At 41.0% G+C, this 23,458-nt stretch overlaps 1 protein-coding gene across 3 annotated transcripts; it reads right to left on the bottom strand.

Annotated features, from left to right (window-relative positions):
* Window positions 1-600: 600 nt before the first annotated feature.
* Window positions 601-22,930, bottom strand: CYLD (CYLD lysine 63 deubiquitinase). Of its 3 annotated transcripts, none has more exons than XM_053449554.1 (18): window positions 22,694-22,930; window positions 16,201-16,856; window positions 15,614-15,916; window positions 14,885-14,990; window positions 14,366-14,464; window positions 13,387-13,506; window positions 13,227-13,286; window positions 9,969-10,351; window positions 9,456-9,621; window positions 8,841-8,982; window positions 8,617-8,739; window positions 7,902-7,993; window positions 6,290-6,356; window positions 5,609-5,741; window positions 5,200-5,308; window positions 2,844-2,962; window positions 1,539-1,755; window positions 601-1,360 (listed from the first exon to the last, which is right to left on the bottom strand). In XM_053449554.1, exons 2-18 carry the CDS (start codon window positions 16,708-16,710, stop codon window positions 1,176-1,178), a joined length of 2,934 nt encoding a protein of 977 aa, XP_053305529.1. In that variant the 5' UTR covers window positions 16,711-16,856; window positions 22,694-22,930; the 3' UTR covers window positions 601-1,175. The 3 variants fall into 3 exon arrangements, with proteins under 3 accessions (XP_053305529.1, XP_053305531.1, XP_053305530.1); XM_053449556.1 differs by having other exon boundaries at window positions 10,074-10,351; XM_053449555.1 differs by having other exon boundaries at window positions 13,387-13,503.
* Between the last annotated feature and the right edge of the window lie 528 nt (window positions 22,931-23,458).

Genomic DNA, 23,458 nt, shown 5'->3' with positions numbered 1-23,458 from the left:
GGATACGTTTTGCTTCCACAGCACATGCTAATTTAGTGACATATCATCCCGTTACGAGCACGTTATGAAGGACCAGCACTAGCGGGTTTAGCAGTCACGGGCCATTTATAAAGCACAGGTAAGTAAAGAGATGGAATTCTTCACCAAGGAATAACCCTCCTGCTTTTTTGTAACTTCCCAGAGGCCGTCGAGCTGAAGTTAATGACAGGCTAAAAAGTATTACGGTAGTTACCCAACACCTGCAGACAACCCTTCTAGGTAAGTAACTGCGAGTACTTTAATATGCATTCTTCAGAATGGAAGAAGACCCCAGAGTACTTTAATATGCATTCTTCTTTCATAGCAGGTGCCAAGGACATTCAACTGTACCTTTAATTAAAGAAATATAATTTACAGACAGTAGGTGGTGCTCACAAAAACTAAAAATCCTGCGTCGCTCATAGAAACTTGGTTATTCAAACTCAGCTTGTTAAAAAAAAAAAAAAAAAAAAAGCCTAGTCTTCCAACATTCAATGTTTGCAAGCTTTGGAGCGGTCCCCAAATGTGGGTGAGGGAACCTGTTATCTCAAGGACCCCTATGAATTTAGGAGATACAAAGCGTTTAGCTTAATAAATTTATTACATTTTATTGAATATCATCTGGAAATTAAATACAAATGCCACACTTACGTAACCATTAACTTAGTGCAAATTACACGCTCACCATAGCCACTATGGTCATGTTTTGTATATAATTTTCCTATTTGAAAACACCCTCAAAAACCAAAAGGTTGTCTATGAATTTGGAAACATTCTTACTGGATAAATGCTCCAAGTCCTCGCGTTTCAGGATGAGATTGCAAGCTCCAAAGCCAACTTCGCCTGCAAAAATGACACTCCATTCCGAAAGCCATTTATACTTGTGCTGTTTAATACTTTCTCAAACAGAAGGACCTGATAGAACTTAAAGCTTTAACAACTGTTCCATTCCCTGTGTTAATACATTCTGTGAAGTTTTTTCTGTTTACTATGTTTTGTTAAACAGTTTGTCACCAACAGGAATTGGCAGCAAAGGAGTTAAATGGATACGGAAGCAACATAAGTGGGGGAAGATGGACAAGGTCCACAAGTCACTTTTGTAGAAAGGGATGCATCAGAAAATAACTATGTAAGTGAGCCAAAAACAGGTTAGTTGTTCATTTATACAAGCTCATTGTGGGGCTCTGGTACATGCACATGTATGCATCACACAAGAGCCGACGAGCACAACCCTGAATGTTCCGAGAGTCTAAGGCATGGAGTTCTTCTAGGGACATCTTCAGGTATTCCCCCACCTCCGGACAGGGGGTAACTTGTGGAATGTTGAACCCATTCTGGCCACCTGTAGGCAAGGAGAGAGGAAAAACAGCTGGCATCATGTTTTTAGTATGTATTCTGTAGTCACACAACGGGAAGCATAAGGGAAGTGAGGAAACCGAATGCCCTTCTATCCCTTTAAAACAAAACATGTTTACAGGGTTAAAAAAAAAAAAAAAAAAAATACAGTTTAATATACACACCATCCCGGTCTGCCATGCTGTCAAAAAACACCCAAGCAGAATCGTCCCTGCCGTACTTGACAAATGCCACGTAGTGACTGGTTTCAATGCACAACACTGCAAACAAGTCCATCTTCTGGTAGGGTATGCATCCATGTCGCCAGTCCCAGTCTGGGAGGTCTTTGGGAAGGGACACTGGGTTGAATTTGTGATGCTGCCTCTTGGGGTGAAGGTGAACCTTAACAGAGAGAGGAATTAGCGTTAATGTGATATGTAACTGGTCAGCAAATTTTACACAAAAGGCAAACATTTGTCACTATAAATAAACACATTTTTAGTTTTATTGTGCTATTAATTCATTGAAAATCTGCATTTTCTGATCGGCGACCATGATGCGAATTACAGCTGCATTCTAATCGCCAAGAAACTATTCAGAATAAATGAGATGTATTTATTTTATTTATGTTTACCATAAAGATGTTGTGCTGCAAAGTGAAGTTATAAAAATAAATTTGTTTATATTAGTAAACTTTTCTACTTCCTTATTAGCTAACCAGATGTCACCGTATAGCTCTACTTTCTCTGTTATAGGTAGAGGTCCATAAATCCCTGTCCATAAAATCATCAAACATTTTTTAAATCTTGGCACTATCAGCTTTAGAAGAATACACTATATACATTTATAGGAGGTATAGCATCTATAGTAGTCAAAACAATATGTGGCTGCATTTTAGGAGAAGGGGGGAAGCTTCAGAGGAAACATACTTTCTTGCCGAAGGGGATGACAAAGATTCAAAAAAAAAAAAAAAAAAACTGGCTCCTGTCAGTGGGACAGGGCCGGGTGCAGGGGGACTGCACTCACCCAGGTGTTGAGCATCTAGGGTTGTGCAGCCACATACCAGCGCCCTGACATAGCAGCAGATGTTGTCCAGAACAAAACAAAAAGTGATTGATGATTGAGAGACAGATTGGACCCTGCATTAAGCATAATTAATAATGCATTTCTAAGTGTGGATTTTAGACTAATTTGTAAGAGAAACCTGATGGGAGCGAGCCTTCTAATTCACAGCCAGGCAGCTAAGATGACATGTTTAATAGCCATATAAAGTAATATCTAATTATGTTAGGAGAAAGGACACAAGAGGCGCTCACCACATATAAACTGTGTGCCAACGATAAACATATTCTCACAAGTATCAAAATAAGTGATTCATTGTTAACAGTTCTTTATGTTTTGTTCTACTTGCTGTGTAAATCGTTGACATGTGAATGCATAAGATAAACAAAGATAAACAAAGCGCTAAGGACGTTGCATCTGTGTTTTACCTGCGTGTTACAAGTTTTACAAAACTGCTTTATCTTCCCTGCAGAAATATCGCTGTCGTCGTAGCACTCCCTGCATTCATACATCGCGAGACCGCCGCAGATTCGGCACTGCCGGGGAGCTGTAACCACAGAGGAAAATCCATCTGAGTCGACCACGATGTAGTGAAGAACATTATTTACGCTTCTAATGTGATCCTTTTTGCATCTAACTTGTGTTTTTTTTATTTTTTTATAAAGCAAAATATCTGGATGTGAGTCTGATAATGAGTAGAAAAATGTGTATTTATCTTTAATAAAAAAAAAATGATGCCTGAATCCTGTAAAGGCCCTGTGTGCTGCCAACGCTGCACCGCTAGATGTCAGCACCGTAGAGTATCTCACTCACGCTGTCTCACTCACACTAGATTCCCGCACGCATAAACTCTACTTCCACAGGGTGTCGCTAGAGGAATGATCTAGCTGCGACTGGAGACGTACACTTAAACACCACCATATGCCACAAAGTCTCACGTTCAAATTCCATTTGGTGGTGTCGTTTTTGGGCACACAGCACAAAATATTTTGTTCGAGATGGTGGAAAACCTATACACTATCACACGCCCCCTGTGTTGGCAGCTTTCATATGGAGTGGGACCAAGGACTGTTTGGATAGGGAGTTATGTACCAAACCTATAAACCATTGGGTAAGCTAGACTCTCTGCCTACCCATGGGTATATTATAACCTGTGTGTATTCATATGCACACAGCTTCAGGAAGGCATCACATGTCCATGGAGGAGGCATTATATGTGCATGGAGGAGGCATCATATGTGCATGGAGGAGGCTTTATGTCTAAGAATGTGGTGGTGCAGTGTTTAGGTGGAATGCCTATGATATACAAGTTTGCAGATTCAATTCCTGGTGGCTCTTGTATGGTGTATATATAATAATATAATGCCAATATAATATAATAATAATGCCATCATATATGGCCGCACACCTTATATGTTTTATTAGCGCAAATTTTTTTTTTTAAATAGCGGCATAAAAACAGGTGCCTTATCTCTAATTCTATTCCCATGAGTCCTGACATACACAAATACGCCGTCACACACAAACAGAAACATGCACAACCACACTGACGCAAGCGCTCAAACTAAGGCTGCCACCGCCACCACTACTGTCAAGGCTCATGGGAATTGAACCAGCAACCTTTTGTATGGTGCATAAGACACCTGGCCATTGTGCCACCCGTGTGGCCAAGCATGCAAAGCTTTTTTGGTAATCATATCTTTTAATTCAACCTCTCTAGGCATGTCTATATATATAAAGAAACTATAATAATATACGTAGGCATCCACAGGGATTGAACCGGTAACCTTCTGTATCAGAGGCTCTACGCCTAACCTCCGCACCACCAGGTAGTTGGAAGCTGCTCCGCCACACAGATATATGAGCCGTGCCTGCTCCCCACTCACATATACACAGAAACAGTGAGGCTTTATTAGTCCATGGGGGATGAGTGTATGTAACAACCTTGTGGTGTACTGGTTAGGTGAGATGCCTATCATGCGCAAGGTTGCTGGTTTGATCACGTGTAGATATGCTTTTGTTTTACACTTACATAGCGGCATAAAAGTGTTATCTCGCGACTCAATTTTCCATGAATCCTGACATATCCAAACATACTGCCACACAGAGACACTAACAACCACAACCACCACTGCCGTTAGCGCTCATGGGACTTGAACCAGCAACCTTTTATATGGCGCATAAGACGCCTGACCACCGTGCCACCCACAAGGTCAGAAATTTGGCACTTCTGTGGACCTTATATACTCGAATGCACCCTGTTTAAAAATGTATAAATATATATATAGCAACTATAAAATTGTAATATTAAACCCAAGGGGATTGAACCGGTTACCATTCGCATTGGAGATGCTACACCTTACCTTTACACCATGAGGCAGTTTGACATGTGTGTTGCCCCAAGGATAGATGATGCTTGCCTGCTCCCCATTCACATACTCAGAAACAGGCAGGCATTGTATATATGTTCATGGGAAGGCAGAGCATGTAACAAACTTGTGGAGAAAAGGTTAGGTGGGATTCCTATGATGAACGGGGCTGTTGGTTCCATTCTACGCAGCTTTCGTATAGCCTGGTTGTGTGAATATTAACACAGCCAATTTAACATTTAGATTTATTAACTACAAACATGGCTTTGTTTTTTATGAAATGTTTCTCTTTAAATATTTAACTGTGTCTACTTTTTTCCTGAAAGCAGTTATAACTAAATTATCAATACACACACACACGCTCTCTACACCCAGGACCAAAGCTATTTAAAAGAAAATGACAATTTTTACTCACTGTCTTCGAGTAAGTCTGTAATGTTCAGATCCAAAGAAGGGAATATTTTGTTGAACATTTTGAAGTCTTTACCAAATCGAGGCATCTGGATTATCAAACAAGAAGGAGCCTGAAGGAATAAAACAAGAGAGAGAAAGGGCTGGCGCTTTAAAATGTTTAATCAATCAAACTTTAAACAAGTGGAAGCGGTTTTAGGAGATATGTGGGATTGATTTCAATGAAGAGGCATTGAGTCAGTTTCAAGTGACAGTGCTACCCAGTGGGTCTTGTTCTGCAAAGACTCTATCGAACCAGTGCCAGATCAAGACCCCTGGGCTTTTCTGGTGCTTTCGCCTGAGTGCCCTGTTGTGAGCGCTCCCGCATTTTAACTAATATTAAGCCCCTCAAAAGCAATGTGTCCCAAACAAACCTCTGCAAACTTAAGGCTGCTATTGATGAACGACCATTCAAGTAGCTGCTGGATAGTTGGGACCCCAACATTCTCGTTCTTATCCATGAAGATCTGATAAAAGTAGCAGTCTTGAACTTTCTGACCTGCAGATCTGAAAGGTTAAGCACAAATTTACCGATGTACTGTACATCATCTAGCAATAAACAAAAAAGGTGATCAACAGCATCAAATATTATATAAAAAATGAACATCCAAACAACCAGGAGCTGACATGTGATGACCACCTTTGCTCCGACACTGTGTGCAAAGCAGGTACATAAAGCTATTACTGCAGCGAGTGGTGGCTCCACCAACTGGTAATGAACACTTTGTTTTATTTACAGACGTATCCATTCTTTACTGACAATTATTTCTACTTCTCTACAACAGCTTTGTGTTAAGTAAACAAAAACCCCATTCCACACAATGGCAGATGTTATCAAATTGTGTATATTTAAGAAGCGCTAGATCTTAACAAATTATTACCGTCATGAATAATTTACATTTTTTTGAGTTTCGGTGTTTTAAAATATAACAGAAACTTCAACTCGCCGTTTGTTGTGTCATTCATTATTACAAGGGAATACATCAATAAAATAAATACTCCTGTCATCTATATTTACTATTCACTATCACGCAATGAAAATCACAAAACCGCACCTTATTTTTAACAAGGGATCCACCCTTAATATATGATGGAATAAGATATTCAGAAATTCTTCTGGATCTGTTGGAAAAAAAACTAAAATTAATTGTGTCCAATTAATAGGTCTAATGGTCTATACAACTTAACCCCTATATTTGTTAGCCAAGACTAAGTACATATGGAGCGTACTTGACATGTGAGTGGTGTTAGGTGGATGTCTCTGTGTTACTGACCATGCCCCGGCTATCAGATGCTAGTAACATCAGTTGCCAAAACTTTCAATGATCTCAGCAGAGTTACCAGTGCCAATGGACCATAGAACTCCAAGAGGGTGGAAGTGGCTGTGCACCTTACCATGGGCAGATCAACCTACTGAGGGATCAGACTTCCCAGTGCCGCACTAGAGATTCCCTTTTAACCAGCCCATTTACACTACAACGGTCTTTGTGTACAGTCATGGCCAAAGGTTTTGAGAATGACACAAATCTTAATTTGTCTGCTGCCTTAGTTTAGATGATGGCAATTTGCATATACTCCAGACGTTATAAAGAGTGATCAGATGAATTGCAATCGATTTCAAAGCCCCTCTTTGCCACAAAAATGAACTTAATCCCCCAACAACATTTGCACTGCATTTCAGCCCTGCCCCAAAAGGACCAGCTGACATCATGTCAGTGATTCTCTCGTTAACACAGGTGGACAAGGCTGGAGATCACTCTGTTATGCTGACTGAGTTAGAATAACAGACTGGAAGATATAAAAGGACGATGGTGCTTGACATCATTGTTCTTCCTCTGTTAACCATGCAAGGAAACACGTGCTGTCAGCATTGCTTTGCACAAAAATGGCTTCACAGGCAAGGATATTGCTACTAGTAAGAGTGCACCCAAATCAACCATTTATAGGATCTTCAAGAGCTTCAAGGTTCAATTGTTGTGAAGAATGCGTCAGGGGGCTCAAGAGAGACAACCATCCAAGAACAGTTTGGTGACGTGCATGATGGAGAACCTTGCCATAAGGCAAATGTGATAACTAAGTGGCTCGGGGAACAAAACATCAAAATTTTGGGTCCATGGCCAGCAAACTCCCCAGACCCAAATCCCATTGAGAATGTGTGGTCAATCTTCAAGAGGCGGACGGACAAACAAACCACCCCCCCCCCCATTCTGACAAACTCTAATCATTGATTATGCAAATATTGATGCTTTGCATAAACTTAATGTGATTGTCAATAAAAGCCTTTGAAATGCTTGTAATTATACTTCAGTATACCATAGTAAAATCTCATAAAAATATCTAAGAACACTGAAGCAGCAAACTTTGTGAAGACCAATACTTGTGTCCTTCTCAAAACTTTTGGCCACAACTGTAGTCTGTATTCCCTTCTAACGTGGAGCCCTGGGATATGCTGTCATGTCCAGTGGCTCAGCACAAATAACTGGTGAAGACGCCTTCTGGTTTCAGATAAGACCCAGGTCTTTTTTACAATGTGCTATTTGGTATTCTTATATGGCCATTCCGAAAAAAACAAAAAACAGGTCTCTGGTGACAGGTTTTAACTTTAATAACTCCAAAAAGTTTTAAAAAGGTTACATGATACATAAAATACTAATAACATTAACTAACCTTTTTCTTCTGAAGTGAATCCTGATGCAGCTTCTACCTTCTCTAGAATCTTTCTCAGTTTCATAATTTTGGTTGCACAAACATATCCATAACTAAAAGGGGGAACATATTAGGGTGACTAAGCATACATAAACCCTAATAACACCTCCAACACATAGAATAAATTGTGTTAATCGTTAGCGGTTTGCTGCCTGGCTGTTTGTCAGATAATGATTGCAGATTTTGAGATAAATAGTGTTCTGAAATATAAAAGAACATTTGCGAATGTCACGCTGTTTTCTACCTTACAATTATTTGCTGTTAATTAATAACAAAGCGACATTGTAACTAAAGTTGATTGACAAGCGCAAACTGTGAACTGTTGATTCCACCAAAATAATACATTCACACAGAACGACTTTCCAGTTTGTCTTTAAATGGGAATAAATGATTTTAAGGTCTATTGTACAGAACCTTTTTCTTTCTTTTAGAGCTATCAGCACAGTTGAATGTCACTAAGTTGGTAGCTCAAGTACCCTAAACATGTACTCAAGTGGAAATGAGATGGAATGATATGGTCTCAGATAGTTCTGAACTCTATTTCAGGTCCATGCATGCCCAGCGCGTGAAGACAGAATTATTACCGAACAGAAAGGATGCCAGCCATGAAGACACCCTGGTTAATTAATATGGTGGACACATCTACGTATCACTCATTGAAATTGAGATGCCTTACATTCTGAGTGGGTTCACAATCTCTGTCCTTAGCAAGGCTTGTGTTTCACTGTAATATTCAACATCAGTTTTCTCTTTCGGTCTCAGAAGGACGGAATCCAGGACTGAGCTAAAGGAGAACAGGCTGCAAAAGAGGGGGTAATAATTACATCTGATATAAATGTCTTGCTTTTAGGTGTGTTGCCTCACTATGCTCATTTTGAGAGGGTTTTTTTTACATCTTACCAGAATAATGTTGAATCAAGATAGCAAGAGTTATAGTGTCCCTGAATTCCTTTCTTCTTCCCAATCATGACTTCCAAACCTTCTTTCTCGGTCCTTGGAGGAGTGTTCCCTTCTACTACTTCACTCAGGTATCCTCCAAATGCTTAAAAAGAAGATAACCTTTATTTCCCATTATTTCCATTGTCTATCATGAGTTTCAAAGAGAATCTTTATAAAAGTATGTGCATCCCGAATCCTTCTAAAGCTCAAACGTAATTACTAAGGACTGTGCAACGCACACTTCTGAAGGTTTTTTCCTGTTAAAACCACAGACCTACAAAAACAAAGATACTCTGTACAGAACTTTACAATGTTGTAGGAAATTACAGAAAAAAAGGCAAAAGATCCCCACCATCCATTACATTTATAGATTTTTATGTTTGTAGTTATTAAATTATATATTAAACAATAATAATAATGTAATGCTAAAGGAATATAGAACAGACACAGCTTTCCCTTTAGCATAATATTCTGGATAATCTACATTTGGGCTGAGTTAGCCAACCTTTGTTTAAAGCTACGTCATTGTCCAGTCTAAGCCAAAGTGGGCAAGCGCCGGTCACTATAATTCATTACCTAGAGAGTTACATCGTTCAATCTGGTTGGACACTGGTTGAAGTGATGCAAACCTGGAATCTGGCCTGCAGCTCTTTAGCTTCACAAAAAGTGCTTTTTTGGGGGCACAAGTGAAATATCTTGTCCCTTTGAAAGTGCCATCTGTGCATCCTGCACATTCATCCTCCTGGAACAGGAATGGTCCATTAAAACGGGCAAACGGGTTTATATACAAGCAAGAGTAAATACAAGTAGCACAGCAGCTATTGTAGAGTGTAAGGATGCAAAGTTAAGTTCATATCTGAAAGTTACAGAAAAGTATGCTGTTGGTAAAGAGGTTATTTCATTTAGAGGACAGATTTAAATGAAAAAGATACGATCAAGCTCTTTCTCTTAACATGTTAGACAGCTCAAAGCTTAATGAAAAAGACCATTCTCTCAGAAAATTAGCTCAGTTATGTAGGGCATTGCAATCAGATCTATGAACTAAAGAGATGCATCTTAAAATAGTTACGTTATCCCGATAACAATTACCAGCTCCAGTCCAGCCAACATCTCGTTGACTCCTGCAGGCTGACCTATCCAGCGTATCACCCCATAGAAAGGAGGATTCTCCTTTACTTCTGCCAGCGACCCCACCTCTAGGCCATGCAGATTTGATACGTGGGAAGGTCCAGGTGGGCTATCCTGAAGGGATACATTGTTTAACTCGCCAATGACTGACTGAACCGATAAGGAAAGTGGTGTGTGTCCCATGGTGCCGTTGGTACTGGACATCTTGGAGAGGCTGAAAGGCAGGGAGTGGAATCTGTTCTCGCTGGGTGAGCAGCTGCTTGGAGGAGGTTGTAGAGGAGGAGAGCAATGTCCATAGGCTGATGGAGATGTCTCTGTTAACGATTTCACAGAATCTTCAACAACTAAAAAAAATAATTTATATATGTATAAACCTCAGATAGGCACACACAATTAACTCCCCAATCAATAGTAAGTGGGAATGTTTTAAGAAGAAACAATAATTCCTTGCATATGCGCTACATAATGCCATACAGAAATTTGCTCCTCCTTTAGGTTCTGGACTGCCCTTTTGGGTTGGACCAGATATGTAAATGTGAATTTTTTTCCGTAATGGCACAAGAGAGCTATAAGGCAGACTATCAAGTGGTTGTTCTTGGCGAGCATCTCACATGCTTTTTGTATGGTATCTCACTCTTCGGGAATCTATTTGGGTTCACCTTAAGCATAACGGTGAGTCCAGACGTGGACCTCCTTTCTCTCTTGAGCCTAGAAGGATACCAACTGTACCCTACTGAGGAGGCCAATATAGACAGCAATGTATGTCTGGAGTCGTTGGTTCTCTTGTGCAAAATAAATTTGCCTCTTGTTTAGGTTCTGGACTGCCCTTTTGGGTGGCACTGGCTAATATGTAAATGGTGATTTTTTTCTCTGTAATGGTGTATGAGAGCTAAAATTTGAAGTGCTCTCAAGCGTGGGCCATTATGGACCATAATGTGGCCATCTGTTCTTGGCGAGCATCTCACATTCTTTTTGAATGGCATTTCATTCGTGCAAAGGAAAGTTGCCTCTCATTTAAGTTCTGGACTGTCCTTTTGGGCAGGACCAGACTAATATTTAGATAAAGACTTTTTCTAAGTAACAGCACAATAGAGCTAGTGTGGGCTCACCATAAGACAGGCCATGAAGTTGTCATCTGTTCATGGACAACAGCTCACAATTTTTTATTTTTTATTATTATTGACATTTCACTCTTTGAGGATCTTTTGGGCTTCCCCCTAACAGTAAAGGTGAGTCCAGACATGGCCATCCTTACTCTCTTGTGCCTAGAGAAATACCATCTGTACCCCACTGACGAGGCCGCAGACCTCAGGGCATCAATAAAAGAAAAATAAATGAATGTCTGGGGTTGTTGGTTCCCTCGTGCAAAAGAAATTTGCCTCTCATTTAGGTTGTGGACCGCCCTTTTGGGTGGGACCAGACTGATATCTAGATGAAGATTTTTCTCAGTAATGGCACGAGAGCTAAAATTTGATACCCTCTCAAGTGGCCATCTGTTCTTGGCGAGCATCTCCCATCCTTTTTGTATGGCATTTCACTCTTTGAGGATCTTTTGAGGTTCACCCCAAGAGTAAAGATGAGTCCAGACATGGACCTCTTTGCTCTCTTGTGCTTAAATTGACATTATCTGTACCCCACTTTTGAGGCCACAGATCTCAAGGCATCAATAAAATAAAAAACATTGTATGACTAGGGAAATTTGCCACTCGTTTAGGTTCTAGGCTTCCCTTTTGGTTGGGACCAGACTGATCTCTAGATGAAGATTTTTTTCTCTGTATTGGCACAAGAGAGCTAAACTTTGAAACGCTCTCAAGTGGGGGCACAACGTAAAACAGCTCGTGAAACGGCCGTCTGCTCTTGGCAAGCATTTCACATTTTTTTGCGTATGGCCTTTCACTCTTTGAGGATCTTTTGGGCTACCCCCCTAAGAGTAAAAACCATAAAGTGGCCATCTACTCTTCCCGAGTATCTCACGTTCTTTCTTTATGGCATGTCACTCTTGGAGAACCTTTTGGGGTTCATCCTAAGAGTAAAGGTGAGCCCAGATGTGGACCCCCTTGCTCTCTTGTGCCTAAAGAGATACCATCTGTACCCCACTGAGGAGGCCGCAGACCTCAGGGCATCAATAAAATAAAAATAAAAATAAATGTTTGTCTGGGGTTGTTGGTTCTGTCATGCAAAGGAAATTTGCCTCTCATTTAGGTTCTAGACTGCCCTTTTGGGTGGGACCAGATTGATATTTAAATTCGGATTTTTTCTCTGTAATGGCACAAGAGTGCTAAAATTTGAGACGCTCTCAAGTGGGGGCGCACCGTAAGACAGACAATGAAGTGGCCATCTGTTCTTGGCGAGCATCTCACATTCTTTTTGTATGGCATTTCACTCTTTGAGGAGCTTTTGGGGTTCACCCCAAGAGTAAAGGTGAGTCCAGACATGGACCTCTTTGCTCTCTTATGCCTAGCTTGATACTAGTATATGTGGGGTTGCGGGCTTTCTCATACAAAGGAAATTTGCTGCTTGTTTAGGTTCTAGACTGATATTTAGATGAAAACAAAATTCTCTGTATTGGCACAAGACCGCTAAACTTTGAAATGCTCTCAAGTAGGGGTGCAACATAAGACAGATCATGAAGTGGCTGTCTATTTTTGGCGAGCATCTCACATTTTTTTTCCATGGTGTTTCACTCTTTGAGGATCTTTTGGGGGTTCCCCCTAAGAGTAAAGGTGAGTCCAGACATGGAACTCCTTGCTCTCTTGTGCCTAGAGAAATACCATCTGTACCCCACTGACAAGGCCGCAGACCTCAGGGAATCAATAAAAGAAAAATAAATGTATGTCTGGGGTTGTTGGTTCCCTCGTGCAAAATAAATTTGTCTCTCATTTAGATTTTGGACAGGCCTTTTGGGTGGGACCAGACTGGTATCTAGATAAAGATTTTTTTTTCTCTGTAATGGCACAAGAGAGCTAAAAGTAGAAAATCATACCTACAGCGAATGCTTTACTTAATTATACAGTTTATTTCTCTTGTACTGCTTAAGTCAAGAAATGCTTTCCATTAATGAATTAAATTTCAGACTACGAGTTAAACCCAGCAACAAAGATGGATAAGCCCATCGCCCCAATTACCCCAGGGATGTATAGATCTGACATGCAAGACACTTAAAACTAACCAGCTGTATGTAGAAAAGCTAAAATCAAGAAGCAAAAATGGTTAACATACTCTCACAGCGGCTGCTCTCCTGAATACCAGCAGGTCCTCTGGGCGATCGCTCACGAGTTCCTGAAACATAAACAGTTATTATGCACTACCTATCATTTTCTGAAATTTACTGTGAAAAAATCTTTTCATGTGATGAGACTGCACCAAATATCTCTTGTACCTTCTTCCATGTACCAAGAACTCTTCGACTTCGACGGGTGTGGAGTTTCAAGAGAGCTGCCATTTAAAGTATAGAAAAACTCTGAACGGCTCCTGCTTCCTGAATCTGAGGTAGATCCTGCTACAGCAAGACACAGAACAATAAATATTTATTCTTGCTGCCAACATGCATGTACTTTTAGAAACAAACATCTTATTGATTCTGTTAAGTAGAAATACAGAATATATTGCCAGAAAAGATTCTATTGGTACATTCAAGACAGGACTAAATACCAGTCTATTACGTGCAAAAGATAAAATATTAGGGTATAAGTATATCTACGTCACTTTCGGAAATGTTGACAATATTCAGCCCTCTCCAAAGAAGGTTCCTACTAAGGTTATATAATACTTAAAAACAGGAAGAATTATAAATACATCTGTCAACCACTTGACTCAACACATCATATCCTTCCATGGAAATACCTCTTTAAAATTCCCAAGTCATTTGACTTGAACTCGCGTTAATTAAATAGTTCTGCACACTATAGTGTTAATCAAGTTACCAGAAAGAACAGGTGTTTAAAAGTAACCTGTCTTGCCCGCATGGCCTCCACTATTCTCCAAACTGCCCTTTGGGTAAAGGATGAACACACACTTATTTATTTATTTATTTATTGAACCCCTGAGGTTCATGCTTCATTGTGGGGGGAAATAGGGCCAAAGGACCCACCATGTGAACCAGCATGGCCACCTTAGCCTTGCTTTTGGTGATGCATAGTGGACCTCTTTATTACAGCTCCAGTTTCTGCTAAACTACATATTACTTAGGGTGAGCTGGGCACAGGCCAGCTGAGGATCATGGGATGTGCAGATTTAACCCTCTGCTGGCCTTGGACTAGTACTGGATCTGAACAGTATATGACAAAGCTTTGAGAAAAAGCACACGTCTAATAACATCTCTACTATGGCCCACAACTTCCCAGCATTATCATTATTACCTGTGACCTTTGGTTTGCTGTGATTGGACAAGTTTTTCTCACTGCCGCATCTTGAAGTAAAAGCGAGTTTTAAAGGCCTTCGTTCTTGAGACACCGACTCTAACAGAATAGTAAAGAAATAAGCACGACATCTAAAATGACTTCCAAATCCTGAAAGTACACCGTACATAGACAAACACCGTAACAATACATGCACGCAGGCAGGCATCTAAGCAGGCAGTCAGTGGGAAAGATCTTTTCAATATGGCGGAAGCCAACCAGGCAACCCACTGCTTTATCTGATTAAAAACTGTTTTAGTGCAGAATTAAACCAGGGCTGCACTTGAAAATAAATCACGGCTGGGGTAATATAGGCTTTGCGCCTCTATCATGACCTATATAAGACAGATTCATCCAAAACCAGAAAAGTATTCTAGCCTTGTAAATGTTAAAGCAAATGTGCTGGGGGAAAAAAAGTTAAATTGCATCTTTTGCGACCAGCAGTTTTTTAGGCAAAAACCATGAAACTTCATTGTGTACCTGGGATGATATCGTTTATATGCAGAAGTAGAGTACTCTCCACGCTCGCAAAGCTACAGAGTTGGATTCCATTGTACCTCCCATCCCAATTTCCTATAGGATTGTCCTAAAAAAAGAGGATAAAGCAATATTAACTACAGAGCCAAGATTTATCTTAAGGGAAATACCCTCTATAATGTAGCATTTTATTTGCAATCAGAAACAAGAGGTTCCACAACTAAGTACGATGAGATTATTCCTATAAAATATTGAAACGGTGATGTGTTGAGGGCCATGCTTGTTGGAACCCAACACACAGGAGGATAATACTGCTAAAGACTAGCTTTAGCCAACAAAGGTTTTCAGGGAATGCTGACAAATGTGAGGATAAAAGAGAGATGAGTGGAGAGGGGTAGAGAATTTCATGGAAGATATGGCAAAAAGTAAGGTATGTCTTTAGTGACAGCGTGGGCACAAAAAGGAGGAGGGAGCTGCAGCTTCTCCCCAAAGTATTGCTTATGTATGTAATTTATTTTGCGGGTTGAATGAATAAGAAAAGTTTCATATGTATTAATTTTTTGCGGGACTCCCAGGGACAATAGTGTGTCCCCTTAAGTGAAATCGTCAGATGCAACACACTGTGTATACCTACCACATCCTATTACACAAAATATATCTGAACCATCAGGCCACGCCACAGTTGTTTGCAAACACATACATAATTTGTACATACATTGAAAAATCACCCACCATATCTACTCCAACAAAATATCCAAGACTTTCTTTCCCAGGCAGAACATCACAGAATATAACTGTTCCAAACTCCATCCCCTCTCCGATTTTCAGAGATACCCTGGAGTTAATTTCCAGAGGAGGAACTTCTGGCTGTCCGGGGTCGACAGGAGACGGATAATCACACTCTAGTTCCTCATCGTCTTCTTCGCACAACTCCAGCTTGTCCAGAGCCACAAAGACCCCACACTCATCATCACATCGAAAGAGATGCTTTCCTTGATACGAGCCATCTGTAAATCCCTGACCACGGCCATCTTCCTAGAGGAAAGCATGATGGGTAAGAGGTTTTTTCGAAGACATGTCTTTAAAAGATCTGTGTTCAGGACTCATGAGGAAGGTCATAGTCAAATAAGACAGTGACAGCACAGACAAAGATGGAAGCAGACCATGCTATGCCCATTAGTCCCAGTCTAGATATAATTTCTAATTGTCTACAACAAAATTAATCTATTGATCTGATTGCTTTAGTTAAAAAAGAACAACGCTATACACCGTATTACATTCACGCCGTCTAATGTGAAATGGGTAAAAATACAACTAACCAATAACTCCACACCAAACCAAATGCCGGTGAGCGACCGTTCGGGTAACAATGGTCCTCTGTAACGTACAACGCCTGGGAAAGGTCCATCCCCAGCCCTCAGATACACTCTCACTGCTGAGCCGGGCTCAATCTGAAGGGCTCTCGAAAGCCTGCCCTTGTTCTTGAATAGGCTGTACCTTTCCTCGCAGTTATTTATAGCCAAAAGCACTTCTGCCAACTTTTCTGTAATTTCTATGACATCTTTCTCGTCCACAAACAGGAGAGTGTGAGGCTGCTCCAATATTTTCAGTGCGATCTGCAACTTTTTGCTTTTGGAGGATTGCGCTCCTCGGCTGTGCGCCACCGCTGAGCGCTCCTGAACGTACTGTCCGATGCTGCCCCGGGGAACCTTCATCTGTTTCTGCGTCTGTTTATCAACCAAACCGCCCTCTTGGATCAAGATGTAAAAGATTCGCTCCTCCCAGTACGTGGAGCTGCTTTTCTCTTGTCCCCAAGGATTTGAAGTCATGTTGATGAGACCGGAAAGCCAGCGATAAAGAGTTCACCAAACCAGCAACACGACGACAACTATTTTATAAGATACGGAAATAATCAGATAGTGGGAAGTGCGGGGCTGCCATCTGCGTGACGCGAGTCAAACGACGAAGATGAATCCTGAAAAGAGAGAAATCAAGTAATGAAGAAGAAACTGGTTCCAGATACAAACCACGCTGCCCTCTTAATCTCTAATTCTATACAGTATTCTTTACTTTTTAATCTGCACTTTATGAGTAAATCTGTTTTTTGCAATACATTTTTCTGTCCAGCGTATATTCCATTTCATGTTATGGCAGGAAAAGGGATGATAAACACCCCCCTCTGGTTCCATTATCTATAAAACAATCCTAATGTTACATTTAAAAAATCTTTAAAGGATCACCTCTTTGCAATATTTAAATATTATATATATATATATATATATATATTAGAATGATAAACCTTAAAGCTTTACAAAGCGATAACATATAGAATAAACACACATATATCTTATAATTCTAAACACATTAACGGCTGCAAATATATGATAAATATACTTGCAATATGAGAAACATCTGTCACTATTAATCCAACACAAAAATTAAATATACGCATCGTAAAGAAAAACAGGAACAAAATGAATGAAGGCAGGACCGTGGGAAGCTTTTTTTAACCCCATAGTAAAGATTTGAATAAATGAAATGTAACATTTTGGTCTGGCTGGAGAGACAACTAGGTCAGCAAACTATAAGTTATATCCTAATGGCCAAGTTTAATGAAGGAAGTATATATATATATATATATATATATATATATATGTAAACTCACCTTTACAATATATATGCAGGAACATAAATGAATAAACTACGCAAAAATCATCGCTCCGCGTTTGATCCTTCTCCCACAAAGCCGACCTCGGTAATGTGTATCCTCTAGTATCACTTTAATTATCATATTCTGGATCAACACAGACAGACTTATCATTGTTGGACAAAATACCAAGGCGGATATAGATTACCAAAACAGTATACACCATTCATTTGCCGAAACAAAAGACAAGCCTATTTTTCAACCCAAGTGTTATTTGGATGAAATCTACAGCAATCTAAGTCATATTCATGAGTTTTATAGCCCTCACTGCAAAAGGGAAACCCTGTTCCTGAAATTTTCCATGGGTTTGGTCAATAAAAGTTTGAGTCGGAGAAGCTGGATCCATCTGGGGTGCATCCCATCACCTCCAACACAGACGATAAAGTCATTCTGTGTAACAGAGCTGAGACCTCATGGGTTTCACTTGGACAGCCTGGGAAGAGACAACTAAACTGTCTTTTTTATGCGATTATGTGACACTCAACCATTTAACCATATCGCTAACGTGCCGTAAACGTGCAGTAAATGCATTTTTAATAACTATAATGAAATCTGTTGGTTTTGTCTAACCTCCAACCACATCGCTATACGAAGAATGTTAGACTGTGTCTATAACGGCACAAAATCTCGAGTGATCTACAGAAACGACTGAAACTTACATCGTACGGGGTCCAAACGGGCATCCTCGCCTCGAAGGTCCACGCTCAGGTCTAAAGACTACTTAGCAGACACGTCCCTAAACCTTCAGGGGCTGGTATAGGATCTGCTGTTAGCGGCGCTGCATAAAGCCAGAACTGATTGGCCGTAGCACAGACGTCTTTGGCTTGCGTTACAATATATGTGTATGGAATGGCCATGAAGATGGCGAGTTATAGTGACCATCATATGTTCCGCGTTCCACATCAGAACCATAATAATGACAAGCTGCTCTTTTTTTAGCTTAGGATGGTTATTACGCAAGGCTATAATTTACATCTCATGGTGAGCCGCTGAGCAGAGGCGATACACACTCATCCCACACACTAACAGATGAAAATAACTCAGTGCTCCTTTGTAGGGTATTCTGTTTAACTCTTTGTTTTCCTTCTAATACATAGAACGACTCACAACTTTTTTCCACACCGAGATATTACGCTGCATTTAGTTATGAAGCCATGCATGCTTATGAAGTGGGATCACTTCCTCCGTAAGGGGGGGGGGTTACCAGCCAGATCAACAAACCTCATCAGCATCGCATGTTCGAAGAGCTCACTGCACGTATCACAAACTTCAGATGTGTCAGTTATATGTTTACTAAATGCCCCAAATCACAGTTTAAAACGTTGACGTCAGGGTAGAGAAGCACCGGAAGGGGATCCGGTCGTAAAGATCAATACAGAAAAGCACTAGAAAGGAACACGGCCACAGAGATCAATGCAGACAGAGATGCTTTTATAGAGATCAATGTACAATGACAACAAGGTTAGGAGCCCAGTCGAAGCATCGAGGACGCCTGGGATGTGTAGATATATATATATATATACAATAAGGTTTGTCACTAGCGGCTCTTCTCTGAGCACCCAGAGCATCAGATAAGGACATACGCCTGCTATCTGACAGATCGCTCTAGAGCATAGCGCACGGTTGGAAGCTGAACGCCCCAGTAACCATCAAAAGACACTAATGACAAAAAGAAGCCCCAACACATCGCTACGTTCTCAGCCAGCTATCATTTCCTATTGATAAGTCTATTGCCCGTAGTGATTCTGTGACTAGGAGACAGAGGCGAAGTGATGGACTTTAACACGCTAGACTAGAAAGGAGCCGGCTCTGGGACTGACAGCATCCGGGCGCCAGGTTGCAATGGTGGCTTGGGACTGCACCCGGGTGCCTAGGGTTTTAGCTGCTAAATACACAAACTGCCCCTACACATCGCTGACGTGTCCCAACAGTGGGATGTATACTATTTGCCCCGGGAGGTGGGAGCTCGGTGGGGTACATGGTCTCTATTCCTATGGCCCCTGAGAACCCGAGACTCTAAAATAGCAGTCACATCGCAACAAGAAGCGGATACAATGTTACAAGCTTTTCCACCAGATCAGCAATGTCACAACGAATCACTCAATGTTTTTGTTATGCTTTCTTTATTCTCTCGTAGCTTTTCTTTATTATGATGATAAGATTAATTATAAACACACGCCATGGAGCAATTTAAATCCCCTTATAAGACATATCGCCCAAGATCTGGGCAGCATCCATACAAAACATCTAAAAAAATAATACTTAAATAACATCTCGGCAAAACACTTGCCGCATTTCAGGAATATATCAGTCTTTAGTAATACCAGCAGGTAAGTCTCACCCAACGGTAACACAACCGCAAAAGTGAAGCCTGCCTTCCGCAGGATGAATGTAAGATTTGTAAAATAAAAATAAAACAATTGGTGCAATAGGCAATGAAAACCTGATCGGTCTACCACTGAGGCCACGAAGGGTTAATCTATATTCCGTTGGTTTGGGTACGAAGGGTCATGCCACACGCAGGGTGAGCGTAATTATCCATCATGTGTTCCGTGTACCAGGCGCTCCCTATAATCAGAGGTGAAAAGAAACCTAAATGACATCCTAGACTGTGTTAATAAGCCAGAGAAAAACTTTGGGTTCTGCGATTCATCAAATTTGCACATTTTAAATAAAAAAACAGTAGGAATCGCGGAGTAAAGGCTCGCGGAAAGATCCTGTTCAGAACATATCAATATAGATACCATTTGGCCCGTCCAGTCGGCCCATTCTATGCATTGGATGTCACTATACTTTATAGCGCGTGGGCCGGGGCGCATGCACACGATGTCCGAGCGGATCTGGTGTTCTTTGGCACTCCAGAGAGTCTATTGTCGAAGCCTGAGAAAGGGCGAGGGTTAACCCCAGCTCCCAAGTGACCATGGACGTAGAATCGGTACGAATGTGCGACACATAAATGATTCATCGTCTATTTTCTTTTCTTCTCGATCTCTGGTTTCACTGAGTAATGAAATATAAATGGCTTGAGTTGGGATCTAAATGTGACGGGGGGGGCAGCGGATACATCATGAATTAGTGAAACCGGACATATGGTATTAGATGATGGCAAAAGTGTGAGCGGCCGCCAGAACTGAAGGTCTTGGGGCTGAATTACGCAGCAGCCGGAGGCAGCATTTGGTATTCTGGCTGATGACATTTATTAAGCCCTGTAAACAGCATAAAAAGTAACCCACTATAAACTCATTCCCACCGCTAGTCCGGGCGCCCTGGACTACATTTGCTTTCATAATTTTGGCGCAAGGATCGGCCAGCTAAGTAGATTCCTTTTGAATACAAAGATTCTTCCACTCCATGAAAAGGAACCTTATAACAACAATAATAATAAAATATATTTTTATTTATATATATATATATTTTTTTTAATGCTTGATCATGCATGTGCCAAATCACTTCTTCTAAACCAGCATTAATTTTTAGAAGGCTTAGATGTAATGTAAGGAAGTTTTAGTTTACTAGGAGAGTTGTAGATAAATGGAACAGCAGCCCAGCAGAGGTTGTAGAGGCTAATAGAGTGCGGGAATGTAAATATGCATGGGATATTTATATGGCTCTTGAATCGAAGACACATTCAGAGAATATATACACATTGCCGCACTGTGCCTCCTAACAAAGCGCTTCATAAAATAAAATGCTATACAGAAAAATAATAAATCAAATAACACCCTAATTATTTAATTCATGCTTTTATTAAAGTGCAGCGGGAAATGGGCATTTCAGAGTCACAGCAAAGGAAATGATCAGGTTATAGAACGACAGCCAGGACAACATCTCAAAATATTGTGTTTGGAAATGAAAAATAAACAAAGAATACGTTGTTGTCAATAATAACAATAACAATAGTAATAATAACAATTTATTACAGATATGCCACTGATGTCCAGCTGAGACTTTAAACCTGTATGAAATAGACGTGTGGCTATCCTGAAGACAAGGGGCAAGTAAGGTTTGAGGTTTTACTGCTTGGCAAACGCTAGCCTAGTTGGGCCAAAAGTCTACGTGCGGCCGGCGGCTGAATATGTGGAGCCGCACACAGTGTTTTTATGCTCACGTAGTGTGCAGCCGGGCATATCTGGCCCTTGAAGCGGCACAGCGGGTGAGTGTCTGGCACTGTTGGCCAGCGGCATTTGCCAGATGGCCAGTCCAGGCCTGATTGCCCCCCCATCCAAACATAGCACAGATAAGCAGCATTGATTTTGCTAATAATTGTAATAGATTGTAAGCTCACAGGGCCGCTTCTTCTTTAGCAGCATGTTTTAGTGTTATTGTGTGTCCCCTACTGTCGCCGCGCTACGGACTCTGCTGGCGCAATATAAATAAATGTAATGAAAACAGTTTTAAGGTGAGACTGCGGTTCAGAAATAACGTGAAAGCGCACAAGCTGAGCCCACGATCTACGCGTTTACAACGGTAAGGAAACTAATTAGCAGCAATATTAAAGATCTATTAATCTGCGTAACAATATACATCTTGCCGAGGTAATCCGTGTTGGGGTCTGGGAAATAAGTTCCTGTAAAATTAAGTATATGTAAAAAACTATATAACACATATATATATATATACATATATATATGGGTGGGTAACAGGGGCACATGCCCAGGGGGAGGTGTAATGATGCAGAATAAAGAAGCTGGATGCCCCTTTGCAATAAATGGGGCATTCGCCAGATTCCGTGCCAAGGGTGCAATATTTCTTAGTTACCGATGATCTGCACGCATAGTATATATAATATTTAGCATATAACGTATATAATATATTTAACAAACGATGCACGTTTAAGCCACCTCTACCTACTGCCCCCTTTTAGCTATGTGTTTTGCCCCTGACAGCCTTATTACCCCCAACCTTCAGCTCCAGGCAATTAAATGCCCTCACCCAAACGCTTCCTGTATGTCTCCCGTGTTATACCCCTATACAGGGCGTGCAGTGACAGGGGGCGTACGGTCCCTGCCGGCCCCCTATACACAGACACATTATATGGGTGAAGAATGACTCCTGTCATTATTATTCCATTCACAGAACGCACGCGGTCCCCGGGAATAACTCACCGTAAGCAGGACATCATGTAGTTCCAGGCACTCCGGTCATTAGCCTCCTGTAAATCACCATTTATGCTGCGGTACTGTAAGAACGGACATATCACTCACACAGGGAGGCGGGTTACGGCTCCGGTACTACGGAAATCCACCCCAGCGCTTCAATTAATAATTGCCCTGGTGCTATAAATAAACAACTACCTCATATTTACAACGCTACAGCGCTTCCAGTCACAACGTAGCACGGTTGACAGCAATAACCCGCCCTAGCTGACAGAAGTCCCCCGCCCGCTGTGGCTAATCTCCCGTTTGGATTTGTCAGACTGGCTGTCAGTCAATCGTTACTCCGCCTTCATGGGGATTTCCAGACTTGAGTAAGGTTTGGTAGAGGCGTACGGCGGGCGGGTCAATAGGACTAAGTGGCGTTTCTCGTGGCCAGCGAATGGAGACGGTGACAGCTGGCGCGCGTGCTGATTGGCTGGCAGGAATGTCTGTTACAGGACGCAAGACGTATTGCTGTTATGTGAAGTGTGCAGATATTCTTTAACCCCTTATGAATAAAGCTGTTTTATCATTTTTGTACCCTTCGTAACAATGGCTGTTTCAACTTTTTGGTGGTGCTAGTGCATGGTAAGTTTCTTCTTTGTCGTTTAGCGAACCCACAGAAGTTACATATTGTTTATTTCAGGAAAATATGAGCTTTCTTTACAATAGTTTTTTTCGAATCCTTTATTACACAAATAAAAAAAAAAAAACATGACGAAAACTCACCTTTTC

Source organism: Spea bombifrons, chromosome 10 (genome assembly GCF_027358695.1).
Source record: "Spea bombifrons isolate aSpeBom1 chromosome 10, aSpeBom1.2.pri, whole genome shotgun sequence".
Taxonomy (NCBI): Eukaryota; Metazoa; Chordata; class Amphibia; order Anura; family Pelobatidae; genus Spea; species Spea bombifrons.
The sequence above is the reverse complement of the archived record's forward strand: the minus strand, read 5'-3'. Positions and strand labels throughout refer to the sequence as shown.

Excerpts from the sequence above, each read along its gene's own strand:
- CYLD (XM_053449554.1), bottom strand. The coding sequence starts at position 16,710 with ATGACTTCAAATCCTTGGGGACAAGAGAAAAGCAGCTCCACGTACTGG. Across the intron at positions 14,465-14,884 it reads TATAAACGATATCATCCCAG|AGTCGGTGTCTCAAGAACGA; the intron begins GTACACAATGAA and ends CTATTCTGTTAG. Across the intron at positions 1,361-1,538 it reads CAGCATGGCAGACCGGGATG|GTGGCCAGAATGGGTTCAAC; the intron begins GTGTGTATATTA and ends CCTTGCCTACAG.